General features: G+C 42.9%; 1 protein-coding gene and 1 pseudogene across 1 annotated transcript; both read right to left on the minus strand.

The window, feature by feature from the left end:
- Positions 1 to 1978: 1978 nt before the first annotated feature.
- Positions 1979 to 4025, minus strand: LOC147423418 (uncharacterized; annotated as a pseudogene).
- A 15-nt stretch (positions 4026 to 4040) lies between these two features.
- LOC147423419 (uncharacterized) lies at positions 4041 to 6175 on the minus strand. The gene has a single exon (XM_086501154.1). The coding sequence runs from the start codon at positions 4590 to 4592 to the stop codon at positions 4041 to 4043; it is 552 nt and encodes a 183-aa protein (XP_086357280.1). The 5' UTR covers positions 4593 to 6175.
- Between the last annotated feature and the right edge of the window lie 7833 nt (positions 6176 to 14008).

Raw genomic sequence — 14008 nt, forward strand, 5'->3', positions numbered from 1 at the left:
AGCTTCAATGCAAATGAGCAGCACTCAACAAATCTTGCATAGCATGTCACATGAGAGATCAGGAAGACTTTTGAAGAATGTCATGGCGTCCATTAGGTTTTTTACCATGTATTCCTCTGTCGGTGTTCCCTTTTCTAGAGTTGGCAATCGCGGATAATTCAGCCATGTAGACCGCTTCTTTGTCATTGCTTCATGTGCTTGCCACGTCCTTGCTCTTGGTACAAGACAAAAAGTTGGGTCTTTCTGAAGTGTTGAAGGTTCTTTTGTGAACAAAATCAGGTATCTAGGATTGCTATTTATCCAGATTTTTCTCCACTTGGGGTGGACTTCATTTGCGCCTTCTACTTGCATGTCATTATATAGTCGTTCCTTAACCTGTAGGATCTCTACCTTGATCAAAGGATATAGAAATGATTGTTGATTCCATTGTGCATTGAATTGGTTGGGAGTGAGTTGAGTAACATTTAGAGAATGAAGAACTCTCAACTCCCAATCGATCACTCTTTTCCATTGCTCATCCATATCTTGAGTAACATGCTCCTTAAGTGCGCCTTCTTCAGCTTTTGACAGCTTGACCATTAGCACTTGATCGGCATTTGTTATTGGTACCTGAAAGTCTTCTTCTCCACCAAGTCCTTCTGTCAGTTGTGTTTCCATTTCAGCGAAAGAGACTAAGGGAATTTCAATGTGGGGTTGTTCTGAAGTACCTACTTCTTCTTGCATCTCTTGCTGTCCATCTCGCAACAGTTGATTTACTCTCTTGAGCTATGTTATCTCCTTGAGCAGCTGTACCTGCATCAATGCTAGGTCTCTTTGTTGTGACTGCTCTAGCTTTATCTTTAGCTTGAGATCTTTATTCTTCTTTTCTAGTGATTTATACACTTCGTCTGTACCTTTGATCGAGGCAACTGCAGGATTTTCTCTTATCTGTCGTAAGAAGGTTGCCTGATCATTGATCCTTTTCTCTGAGTATTGCAGTAAAGTGTTTGCTACACCGAGCTGCACTTGGATCTTTTGAAATGACAAAGTTGTAGCTAAGAGTTCATTGGTAACCTCTGCCAATTGTTCATCCTCGGTCTTGCAGGCGTCTGATAACTTTGTGAGAAGTTCACCTAGCTCCTCCATTTCCTTTTGTTGTTTTCTCTGGTCAACTGATGTTGTTCAGCTTCAACTTTCAACTCTTGGATTTGTCTCTGCAGATTGGTGATGACAGTCATCCTGTCCTCTAGTTCTCCTTGTAGGGCATCTATCACCATCTCCAACTCTCTAGTCTTAGCACTGCGGCCAAGTGCTACTGATCGCATTTTTTCTGTAATTTCCTGCATCTGCTTTGCATATTCGTTTACTTGGAGAATTACTTCATCATTTTTCTGCCAGTCTTCTTGTTTTGTGAGATGCCTAGATGTTTTAGCAGTCTCTTGTGGCTCCTTGGGTGGAACTATGGCGGCTGTTTGTGATTGCGGTGGGGGTTCTACCTCTCCTTGAGGCTGTGCAGTTGGTTCGGCTGCTTTGTCTTCATGAGGCTTTGTGAATGCCTCTGTCGTTTCCTGTTGGGTGGTTGTAGACGGTGACAGGAGAAAGCTGGAGCAGAACACCTCTATAGCTTGGCCTCTCTGTCTGTACAAGATCACAAACCTATCCACTCAAACACCTGCAACTATGATTCCAAAAACTGCATCCAGCTATGAACCCAAGCCCTTGGCCCTAATGCTCCATACTACATGAAGGCTCTTGAGAGAACAACGAAGCACTGATTCCCCAGCAGGATTGCTAGAAGATGATGGGGCTCGGGCAAACACACCAAGACACAACCCTCAAGCTCTTTCCTGTATCTTCAATGCACACACTGGCTGGCTCTCTGAGAAGAAACCCCTTCAGGGAAAAAACACTCACTCTTGAGAGAAAACAGATGGGAGTCTCTCGCTCATTTTCTCTCTCTGTCCACACGAGACACAAGCTACCTTGGACGACTCGCACGAGATGAAAAGGAAAAAAAGATTGAACTCGAGCAATCCAAAATCACTATGGATGTTGGCTACATAAAAAACATGGGTACAATGATGGCGGTGGTGAGCATGCCTCATCCTTCTCATACGCAATGGCTACTGGCTCCTCCTCTACAGCAACCTGTCTCCTTATATATCATCACTTTCCGAAGGCCCTAACTACCTCCACATGTCAGCCTCTCACAGTGCTATATTGAGAGCACTGACCTGTTGTTCGACCCCGAGTGGCTTCAAGAGTGCCCCCTCCTAGTCCTCCAATCCCCTTCTCTGGCACTGCCTTTTTTTACCTCCAGGCCATACTACCCCATATTACAGCGACCCCTGCTGCTCCCTTTCTCCTTGGCAGCTTTTACACGTGCAAGCCCATGTTCCCCAATCATTCCAGTCAGCCTGTTACGTTTCAATCCATAATCACTTTAAAACTTTTTAGTCAAGGGTGGATTCTCACTAACCTCCCCCTTTCCAGGTCTCGAGCTTCAAGGCCTTTGCCTCTTCACCACTACAAAGCATCTGACCTCTCATGGCAGCTTATTTTTAGCTTACATTTTACCCACTTTTTTCAACTACTAATGGCCCGGGTTTGCCTTGCATGATTACCAAGTTCAAGCTTTGAAATGCGTCGATCCTCGATCAAACCAGTGCCAATGAGCTCGAATTTGTAAGGTTCCACCTAGATGCGTCTCGAAGCAGCTTTAATACTTGCATCGGCATTATGGAAGTGGCTTACCTTGGGATTGCCTTGCTCTGCATTCCTTGAGAATAATCTCAAATTGATCATCTTTGCCCAACCCTCTATTTGAGCATTTATGCTCAACTTTAACACTATCAGACTCTTGCAAACCTAGTTAAATGGCGAGTAGACCATAGCCAAGAGCACACATCAAGGATTGGCATTGCCCAGCATTGTACAATCAACTGTAGCACACTCAAAAGTGGAAAAAGCGAGCACACGATATATACATGAGCCGGAAAACTTCAAAACAAAAAAATCCTATCATAGTTTGCAAACCCCCCTAGCCTGCTGGAGCATTCATGCTTAGCAACAATACTAGTAGATGCTCACTTCACCTGGATCCCACACATAAAAACTTGGCCTTCCATGCATTAAATTAGTAACCAAACCTCCCACTGGCTCCCAAGAAAAAATTCAAAATCTCGCCATGCATTAACATCACACCCAAAAACATATCATAAACTCTATCATCCTCATGCATATGAATCATAAGACTTCCCTCCTCGTAATCTCTTGTACAGAAACCTGTAGTTTGGCCAACATAAGCCGCATTGCATTCCAGGGCCTGGGAAACACTTTTAACAATATCATGAGAAAAAGTTGTGGCCTTCAAGAGGCATTGAACAGCATACATGCCTGCAAAGAGGCATACAAATCCCTTAAAATACATTCACAGCAGATGCACAAGTTTTACCATTCTTCAGAGCATCTATGACCGTCTCAAGAGGTACTTTCTCATCAAGTAAACAATCAAAAAACTCACAAGTAATATCTTCTAGCATACCAATATCAAAGGTAAAAGAAAAGGATACATGAACGCGTACTTCTGATAAGAGGCTGTCAAAAAAACTAATATCATCACTTACATCATCACACAAACTCTCCATCTGCACCACTTCTTCACACATACTCTCACCATCACAATAATTCATAACATCTTCAAATGAAGCATCCCCACTCTTCTCTGCTACTGGTTGCACACACCCCTCGCAAGAGACAAGTCCTTGCTCTCCCTTTCCTATGCTTATATCCTCACTCTTCCTAGGCGATTCCAAAGTTTTCTTTTCTCTCTCAGCATTTTCAAATCCCACCAGCCATCTTTCTTTCAGTGATCTGATGTCCTTCATGAATGGAGCCAAGTCAAACACCATCAAGTCATTGCAGGAAGACTCTTCGTCAACAGATGCATCATCGAGCAAGGCATTCTCACATAAATCATCTTCACACAAAAAGCTAGATGTATTAGACTCAAAATCACTACAATATCCATCTTCTAACCTCATCATTGTAATGCATAAGCTCTATGATAGATGAATCTTCCACCGTGTCAACAACCGACCTCTCCATAAGGGGGACCTCTCCATAAGGGGCAAGCCATACAAATCCGACTCCCAAGTGTCTCCCTCAAACAAACTCCACACCATATGCCCAAACTCACCTTGTAGTGATTCAAAAGTAGTGACAAGGGAGTCCTTTATTGAATCTTGAGGCTTTGGCAGCCTCCAATAGAGCATTAGCAATGAGACCTTCAAGGCTGACCAGTTGTAACGCCACTCGCCCGAAAGCATGTGCAAAAACATGAAAGCATCATAAGACAAGAATTGTGAAGCATATGCAGCTTTTGCTACATCACTGTCAATTGCAAGTCGCACCATCTCATGATCCACTTGTGTTATCCAAGATTGTATGCATTCACTTGCAGTGCCACAAAAATATACATGACCTCTTGCTGGCAGCTTTGAACATGCATAATATTTCAACAATGCATACTTCATGAATTTCCAACTATATTGCACCTGCTCAGGAAGACATTCATAAAAATGCCAAGCATCCTCGTACAACCTCTCATACATGAAATCATCCCTCTCTACATCATCAAGATATCAAGCTCTAAAAGCAACATATCTGCTTGAACAACCCATGCATGTACATCCTCATCCCTCCTTCCACAGAAGCATACATTCATTGCTGCCATGTTTGCAGAAGTCTGTGATGTCTATGTTTGGATGCTCAAAACCAAAACACCTGCTCTTGTTACTGAAGGTACTCAATGACACGCTCCTCAGTGGGCGAGCACCGAAATGATGACAGGAAAAAGCCGGAGCAGAACACCTCTATAGCTTGGCCTCTCTGCCTGTTCGGGATCACAAACCTATCCACTCAAACACCTGAAACTATGATTCCAAAGACTGCATCCAGCTATCAACCCAAGCCCTTGGCCCTGATGCTCCATACATGAAGGCTCTTGAGAGAATAGCAAAGCACTGAATCCCCAGCAGGATTGCCAGAAGATGATGGGGATCAGGCAAACACACCGAGACACAACCCTTACGCTCTTTCCTGTATCTTCAATGCACACATTGGTCGACTCTTTGAGAAAGAAACCCCTTTAGGAAAAAAACACTCACTCTTGAGCGCAAACACATGGGAGTCTCTCTCTCTCTCTCTCTCTCTCTCTACCCACACGAGCCACAAGCTACCTCGGACACGAGATGAAAAGGAAAAGAAGATTGAACTCAAGAAATCCAAAATCACTATGGATATTGGCTACAAAAAAACATGGGTACAATGATGGCGGGGGTGAGCATGCCTCGTCCTTCTCATACGCAATGGCTAGTGGCTCCTACTCTGCAGCAACCTGTCTCCCTATATATCATCACTTTTCAAAGACCCTAATTACCTCTACACGTCAACCTCTCACAGTGCTATATTGAGAGCATCGTCCTGTTGTTCAGCCTTCTGTATGCCCCCCCCCGCCCCCCCCCCCCAAAGCTGGTGCTTTAAATGCTTGCAACCAACAACCACTGCTCACGCTTTTTCTTCTTTTCTGGTCCCTCTACTCTCATAAACTATCCTCCTATATGCAGTTGCGCCATCTGTAATAGGCACTTATATGCAGTCCATTCCCTCCTCTAAGTCTTGGCCGCTTTGAGAGCCCTCGCTCGGCCTTCTTCTCCTGCTCACACCCTGGCGGCTCCCCCTACTTGCTTCTTTGAATCACCTCCCTTGAGCATGGAAAATCGGCTAGCACTTCCTTCACCCTTGGCAGTCCATGTCAACCTCCAGCACCAAGACCTCGACTGGGAACTTGATGCCCATAACGAACTCCCCCTTCAATCAGCTGCCCGCTAAACTCATGGCGTTCTTGAGCCCTCTTTCCCCCACCGCGTGCTGGTGGCTTCCAGTGCCCCAAAAGCCCATCCTCGCCCTCTTCCTGGCTCGGACATCCCTTTAATGCTTCAGCTTAGCCCTGTACCAGCCCACGGCTTTGTTCTGTAGCAACCCCCCTTCGTATTGTAGCATCACGCGGCCTCTGGCTGCTCGCCTTGCCTTCTCCCGAGTGGCTTCAAGAGCGCCCTCTCCTAGTCCTCCAATCCCCTTCTCTGGCACCGCCTTTTTTTACCTCCAGGCCATACTACCCCATATTACAGGCGACCCCTGCTGCTCCCTTTCTCCTTGGCGGCTTCTGCACGTGCAGGGCCCATGCTCCCCAATCATTCCAGCCAGCCTTTTACGTTTCAATCCATAATCACTTTAAAAGTTTTCAGTCAAGGGTGGGTTCTCACTAACCTCCCCCTTTCAAGGCCTTTGCCTCTTCAGCACTACAAAGCATCTGCCCTCTCGTGGCAGCGTATTTTTAGCTTACATTTCACCCACTTCATTTGACTACCCGGTGCCCGGGTTTGCCTTGCATGATTACCAAGTTCAAGTTTTGAAATGCGTCGATCCTCGATCAAACTAGTGCTAATGAGCTCGAGTTTGTAAGGTTCCACCTAGATGCGTCTCGAAGCAGCTTTAATACTTGCATCGGCATTATGGAAGTGGCTGACCTTGGGATTGCCTTGCTCTCAAATGCATTCCCTGAGAATAATCTCAAATTGATCATCTTTTTCCAACCCTCTATTTGAGCATTTATGCTCAACTTTAACACTACCGGACTCTTGCAAACCTAGTTAAATGGCAAGTTGTAGACATAGCCAAGAGCACACATCAAGGATTGGCATTGCCCAGCACTGTACAAGCAACTTCAGCACACTCAAAACTGGAAAAAGCAAGCACACTATATATACATGAGCCGGCAAACATCAAACCAAAGAAATCCTATCAACGTTGTGGTTTCTGGTTCTTGTGCCTTTGGTTGCTCAAAATTGGCAGTCTCTTGTGGTTCAAGACTAGCTGCGCCCCTTGGTTTTGGCTCTTTTACTTTAGCTTGCTTGGAAGTAGTTGTTGCTTGTTGTTCAGATCCTGCTGCTTCTTGCGGTTTAGGCTCCTTTTCCTTGGTTTGCTCTCCCTCAGTGGGTCTAGCTGTTGGTGATGGGGGAGGGCTTGGCTATTCCGTAGCAGGTGAGGTAGTTCTTGGAGACATCGCTTCTTGATCTTGCTGGGCTTCACTTTCTTGGGCCCCTCAACTTGTCTTTGCTGCTGTGCTGCCTCTTCTCGTGCTTTTCTTTCGGGCTCTTGAGATTCTATTTTGTTTAGGGCTTCTACCTTTGTATACATGCATTCGAGAAAATCTTTGGGGTCCTCTGCCTCTTTCCTTGCAGGGTTCTTTGTTCTCAGTCCCTTTATCTCTTTTAATACCCACTTTTTAGGGTCCTCACCTGTAGCTTGGCGGCTTCTTTACTAGGTTTCTTTTTCCCTTTAAAACCTCGTCTTTTTCTGTTGAGGTTCTTCTTGGTGTGCGGTCACTGCTTTTCTTTTCATCTCTTCAATCCGGGGTCTTCTTTCCTCATTATCTGAGCTATTTCTTGCTTCAGGAGAACTCTCTGCAGATTCTTCCATCGAAGTTGTTAACTCTTTTTGTCGACCTTGTGGTTTTTGGAGATGGCTCTGTATACACAATACATGTGTTATGATCTGGAGCAGGCGGCAAATTGTCTGCCATGCCAATAGGATGGTATGCTATTCTTGTGAGTACCTCAGAAGCTCCCAGATAGGTTATCTTGCCCTCTTTCTTGGTACCCTTCAATGTGGATAGCACATACTGTGCGTGATCAATGGGTTTCCTGGTTGTCAATTTCAACACTTGTGTGAAGGTAGGCGCTATTGGAATTAGGGTTGTAGAGAAACGCACACAGATTGGAGAAGACGAAGGAAGCTCAAGGCACGCAATAGAGAGTGTGTTACTTAGTGTGCAATGGGAAGATAGATATCCTTAGAGTGATGGGCATATATACAATGCTCGGGGGAAAAATAACTCCTAAAGAGGGAAAACATGCCCCGGTGGTCCTAGTGTGTTCACACTCATAACTACCACATGTATATGGTAACAAATCTCCCCTGGAGTGATGCGGTGAACGAGAGCTGGCACATGAGTAAAGGGAAGTGCCATGCCCTGAGGACATGATCAGTCCACAAAGGGGAGTAAGCCCAAAGCTTTGCGGAAAGATTCAAGCTTCTCACGAGACAATGGCTTTGTGAGAAGATCTACAAGGTTGCCCTGCGTTGGCACATAAGCCAAGCTGATCTCTCCTATTGAGAGCCTCTCTTTGACCTAGCGGTAATGCACCTCAATGTGCTTTGTGCGAGCATGAAAAACTGGGTTCCTCGCAACTACCAATGCGCTCTGACTGTCAGTGTAGATAGTGTTGGCAGTGTCCTGCCCAACACCCAAATCAGCCATAAGGCGTCTGAGCCATTCACACTCAACCGTAGTTATGAAGACTGCCCTGTACTCAGCCTCGCAACTCGAAGTGGCCACAGTAGGTTGCTTCTTGCTCAACCATGATATACATGAACTGCCAAGCATGAAACAAAAACCACTTGTGGATACTCGCGTGTCAAAACAACCAGCCCAATCTGAGTCCAAAAAAGCATGTAAGTCTGGTGACAATGATCCCCCCTTGAGATAAAACAAGCCAAGATGTAAAGTGTCACTAAGGTAGCGAAAAATCCTCTTGACAGCCTGCGAATGCTTAGACCCTGGGTTATGCATAAATTTGATGACCTGTGAGACTGCAAACTGCATATCCGGCCTCCTGTTGCATACATAAATGAGGCAGCCAAAAGCAGTTTGTTCAAGAGTGACATCGGCAGGATCACCACCATCATGTAGAATCAGTTTCAAACCTGTTTCCATGGGAGTGGCAATAGGTTTGCATTCCTCAAGTTCAAACTTACATAGCAATGTCTCTATGTAACTTTTCTCACACAAGGCAATACCACCCACACTACTTAAACTGTATACCCAGGTAATGATGCAACAGTCCCAAATCTTTCATCTTGAAAGTAGCATTCAAATCAGCCTTAAATTCAGTAATATGTCTCTCATTTGGTCCACTGATCAGCAAATCATCGACATAAAGAACCAAGTATATCACCCGCACGCTTTACATACAATGTACTTTCTGTTGGACTGTGATGAAAGCCTCGTTTGACCAAATGAGTGTCAGCTTTCTCATACCAAGCACGAGGAGATTGCTTCAATCCATACAAAGCCTTCTTACATCTGCAACACTTTGTCCTCTTGTCCTTTTATGACAAAACCGCAAGGCTGCGTTACATAAACTTCCTCAAATATGTCACCATTCAAGAAAGTAGTAACAATGTCTGATGGATGTACATCCCAACCAAAATGAGTTGCCAATGCACATAGAAAACGCACAGTAGTCATAGGACAAGTAGGAGACAAAGTCTCTTCATAATCTATGCCTTTTTGCTATGCATAACCCTTTGCAACAAGTCGAGCCTCATGGCGATCAATCTCACCATCTGGCTTGCATTTCAACTTCTAAATTCACTTCGTACCAATGGCCTTTTTGCCTCATTGAAACTTACATTCGTATTTCCACCACTGAAAAGAGGCAACAAAGTGTCATGTGAGCTTACATTATTGTCTGTAGTACATGACAACAAGGGCTAAACAGAATCTTCCACAAACACTACATCCCGTGAGAATACATTTTGTTTGCGGATGATACAACCTGTAACCTTTGCTTTCAGCACTATAACCAAAAAAACTACATTTGACAGCCTTCTCATCCAATTTTTTGCGCTGTGTTTGTGGCACCAAATCATATGCCAAACAACCAAAAACACGCATGTGCTCAATAGAAGGCTTTTTATCATGTCATGCTCCATATGGAGTAATAAACTGCAAAGCTTTCGTAGGACACATGTTTAGTACATAAGTGGCACACATGATGGTCTCAAGCCAAAAAGAATGCGGCAAAGCTTTTGACCATACATCGTGCCATTTCCGTAAGTGACATGTTTTTCCTCTCAGCAACACCATTTTGCTGAGGTGTATACGGAACTGTACATTGGTGTTTTATCCCACGACTAGCCAGAAATGCATTGAATTCATGAGACATATACTCCCCCCGTCGATTGGAACAGAGGGTGCCCATATTACATTTCGAAACATTTTCAGCCATAGTGAGAAATTGTTTGAAGCACATAAAAACTTTGGACTTCGCTTTAAGCGGAAATACCCATGTATGCCTAGAGTAATCATCAATGGAAGTCACGAAGTAAAGGTAATTGCCCAAGGACGGAGTTTGCATGGGCCCACAAACATCAATATGCACAAGATGCAACCTACATGTGGCCCGAACTGAACCATCCTTTGGAAACTTAGAACGCTGCATCTTACCCAAAATACAGCCTTCACAAACATGTTTGACAGGTGATTCAAGAGGTGGCAAAGAAGCAACCATATCAGATTTCTGCAAACACAGCAAACTGGCAAAATTCAGATGACCAAAACGTGCATGCCAAAGTTTTTCATTTGAAATAACCCTTGAATTTGCAACAGCATTTGTAAAATTTTTTCCACACTTGTCATACAAAGTGAGCTTATACAGCCCACGGCACAAAAGTCCAAATGCAACAATTTCATCACCAAAACTGAGATCATGAATTGTATATTTGTCATCCATAAATTTTACTACAAGTCCAAGTCTAGCAAGTGTGGATACAGATAAGATATTCTTCTTGATCCCAGGTACATAAAGTGCATCAACAAGTGTGAAGGAACTGTCATTTGCAGCAGTAAGCACAATCTTTCCAGCACCCTGAACCGGATAAGAGGCATTGTTGGCACAAGTGACTGAATTCCCATGAGGGATAGACTCGAGAGAGGTGAACAATCCACGATGTGAGGTAATGTGCTTTTAGCACCACTATTGAAATACCACACATGTGAATCTGCAGCAACTGACAAGCATGCATCATGGACAACAGGATTGTAAGTGCACTCTGTGCAAAAAGCCCATTCTGCGTCTACATTAGCAACACAGTCTCCTTTCACAGAAGAGTCAACAATGGCTGCATTTGTAGTGGAACTAGCATTTGCAGTCAAACCACCCTCTTTCTTCTTAGCCTCTTTGGCCTTCAACTTAGGACACGACTTGATCAAGTGATCATTAGCTTTACAATAATGGCAATGCATTTTCTTTTTGCCCTTATCACCATAATTTCTAGATGAATTGCTGCCAGCAGAAGCATTAGGAACATAATTTTTTCACTCGCAGCAGAACCATAAGAAGTGGCTGTATTGCTGTTACCACCCTTTCTCTGAGAAGCAATAAAAGCCTATTCAACTGCATGCTGCTCGTCCTGTTTTTTCTAGAAAGTGACTCTTGCAACAGCAATGTGCATAATGCATCAACTTGACAACTTAGGATTTCCTTGGGTCATAAGTCTCCAAATACTAGCAAAAGTCTGGTAAGAATCTGGTAAGGTATCAAGAACAGTTTGCACAAGGGAACTGTCTGAAATGAATCCTCAAGACCAAGTTAGACACCACCGTATTCACATATTCAGAGCCTACAACGCCAATCAATTATTGAAAAACATGTAAGAAAGAGACAAAACTAGAGAACAAGGATTAACGTCTAGGATGCAAGATCTATCTATAATGAAAATTGTACTCATTTGCTTGCTATATTTGAAGTTTGGGAAAAGCACAAAATCACATGTGTGACAACTGATGGTATTGTGTGTACCCCATTGATACAAATGACTCAGATGATTTAGATTCTACGTTACATGCTAGAAGCTCTAGTTCCAAGGGTGGATCACATAAGTGTTCCACGCATAGTAAGATATCTTGCAAGTTGACAAGACTCCAAACACGCTAGAACAAAATGCAACAAACAATTGAGTGAGTGTCATAATGTAGCACAATTGCTACAATATGTTGGAGCTTGTGAATTTAATAGAAAATTATGAAAAAATTAGGGTAGAAACTTCAAAAGTTGATGTACAGTAAACCCCTATCTTTGGGAGATAAATTTGTAAAAACGAGCAAAGATCCCTTACAAGGTAAAACAAAGTAACAAAGGAGTAATTGTGAGGTTCATAAACTACAATGTGAAATGGAGAAAAAACTTGAGAAAATTGAAACCAAAGAGTCCCCCAAAGGATTTACATCCAGCCCCTGATAGATTTAAAGATTTTACTATTGGGAATAGACAACTTTTAATTGAGAAAGCTAAACAGACACCATCCTAACATAATTTTTTTGGGTATGATGTCCTGGCTGAGGTGAAAGAGGTATACCTCACTATAGAGGGTGAAGATACAAAACTTGTTTTTATCACTACGGATCACACACTTAGAAAAGAAAGAATTGTTAGATATCCTGTGCAAATTTAGAGATTGCTTTGCATGGACCTACAAGGATGTCCCCTAGAGGTTTGTGAACACACAATTCCAATGAAACCAGATGCCAAACCTATCTATTAAGACCCTACCCCACGAATCCCAAGTATGCTTCCAAATCTAGGAAGTAATCAATAAGTTTATTGAATGCACATTCATATATGAGATAGAACATCCAACTTGGGTATCACCAATTGTGGTGGGGTTCCTAAAAAGAATGGGAAAAGTTAAGCATGCATTGAAAGTAAATGCATCTACTTGCCATGATCACTACCCTCTCCCATTTAGTGAACATGTGCTTGAGAGAGTGGCCGGAAAGGAAGCCTATAGTTTTTTGGATGGTTACTCCGCCTACAATCAAATATCCATAGCTGAGGAGGACCAACCAAAAATAGCTTTTATCATGGAATATGGAGTCTTTCCTTTAAGGGAAAATGCCCTTTGGGTTGACCAATGTGCCTACCACATTCTAAAGACTGATGGACCATGCATTCAGGGAATATTTGTGACAATTCTTAGAAGTATTTTAGACGATCTCTCTTACATTCTTCATGGAAGGAACAATGTTCTTACTAAAGTATTTGAGAGATGTTGTTACTACTCCACTCAACCCTCATAATTGTCAATTTTGGGTAAAAAATAGAGTGATTCTAGGCCATATTGTATTCAAAACGTAAATATCTACAGATGAAGGCAAAGTAAAGTTAATTTTGGAGCTTCCACCTCCACTTAATTATAAATGAGTTCAACATTTCATGGGCCATGTTGGCTATTAGTGCCGCTTCATTTTTTCTTCACGGAGATAGCTTGTCCCCTATATAAGCTTCTCATTGAATTCAAGTGGAGTGATGCATGGCAAGAGTCATATAAAAGATACTATAAGTCTCTCACATCGGCACCCATATTAAAATAACCAAGATGGGATATCATTTTTCATGTTTATATTGATGCTTCAAGTTTTGCCATAGGTTGTGTACTTGCTCAGTTCGGCAAACACAAGCTTGATTACTCTATCATCTTTGCAAGTAGGCAATTGTACAATGGCAAGATAAATTACACCACCACAGAACGAAAAAGGTTAGGAATGGTGTATGCTGTGAATAAATTTTGGCACTACTTCCTAGCTAACCAATTCGTATTCTATGTAGATCATCTAGCTTTGTTGTAACTGGTAAATAAACCATGATCTAGAGGTAGAATCACACAATGGATGATAATTTGTCGAGAATTTGATTTTATTATTGTAGTATGCCGCCAAAAAAAGCATCACAAATCCCAAATGGAGAACCATCATAAAAGTTGACGATGACTAACATGGCTGAAGCCACATTATTCTTGATTGAATCCATCCGACTATGGAGTGAGCATATTATAGATGTTCTAGATCATGGGCTGACAAATGTCAAAAGTGTTGGAAAACAAAAGCCTAGACAAATTATTAAAGAAAGCGCTAACTATCAACTAATTATGGGACAACTTTACAAATGGGGCAAGGATGATATTCTCAAGTGCTTCCCTAGAGAAGATGCAACCTTGCACATCATGGAGGAAGCCCACCAAGGAATTGGTGGAGACCACTTTGCAGCAGCCAACATTAGAGCTTGAAACATCATGTTTATGGGCTATTGGTGGCCCACACTTTTTAAAGACTATGGATTATTTG

Source organism: Adiantum capillus-veneris, chromosome 26 (assembly GCF_014529385.1).
Source record: "Adiantum capillus-veneris isolate H3 chromosome 26, ASM1452938v2, whole genome shotgun sequence".
Classification (NCBI taxonomy): Eukaryota; Viridiplantae; Streptophyta; class Polypodiopsida; order Polypodiales; family Pteridaceae; genus Adiantum; species Adiantum capillus-veneris.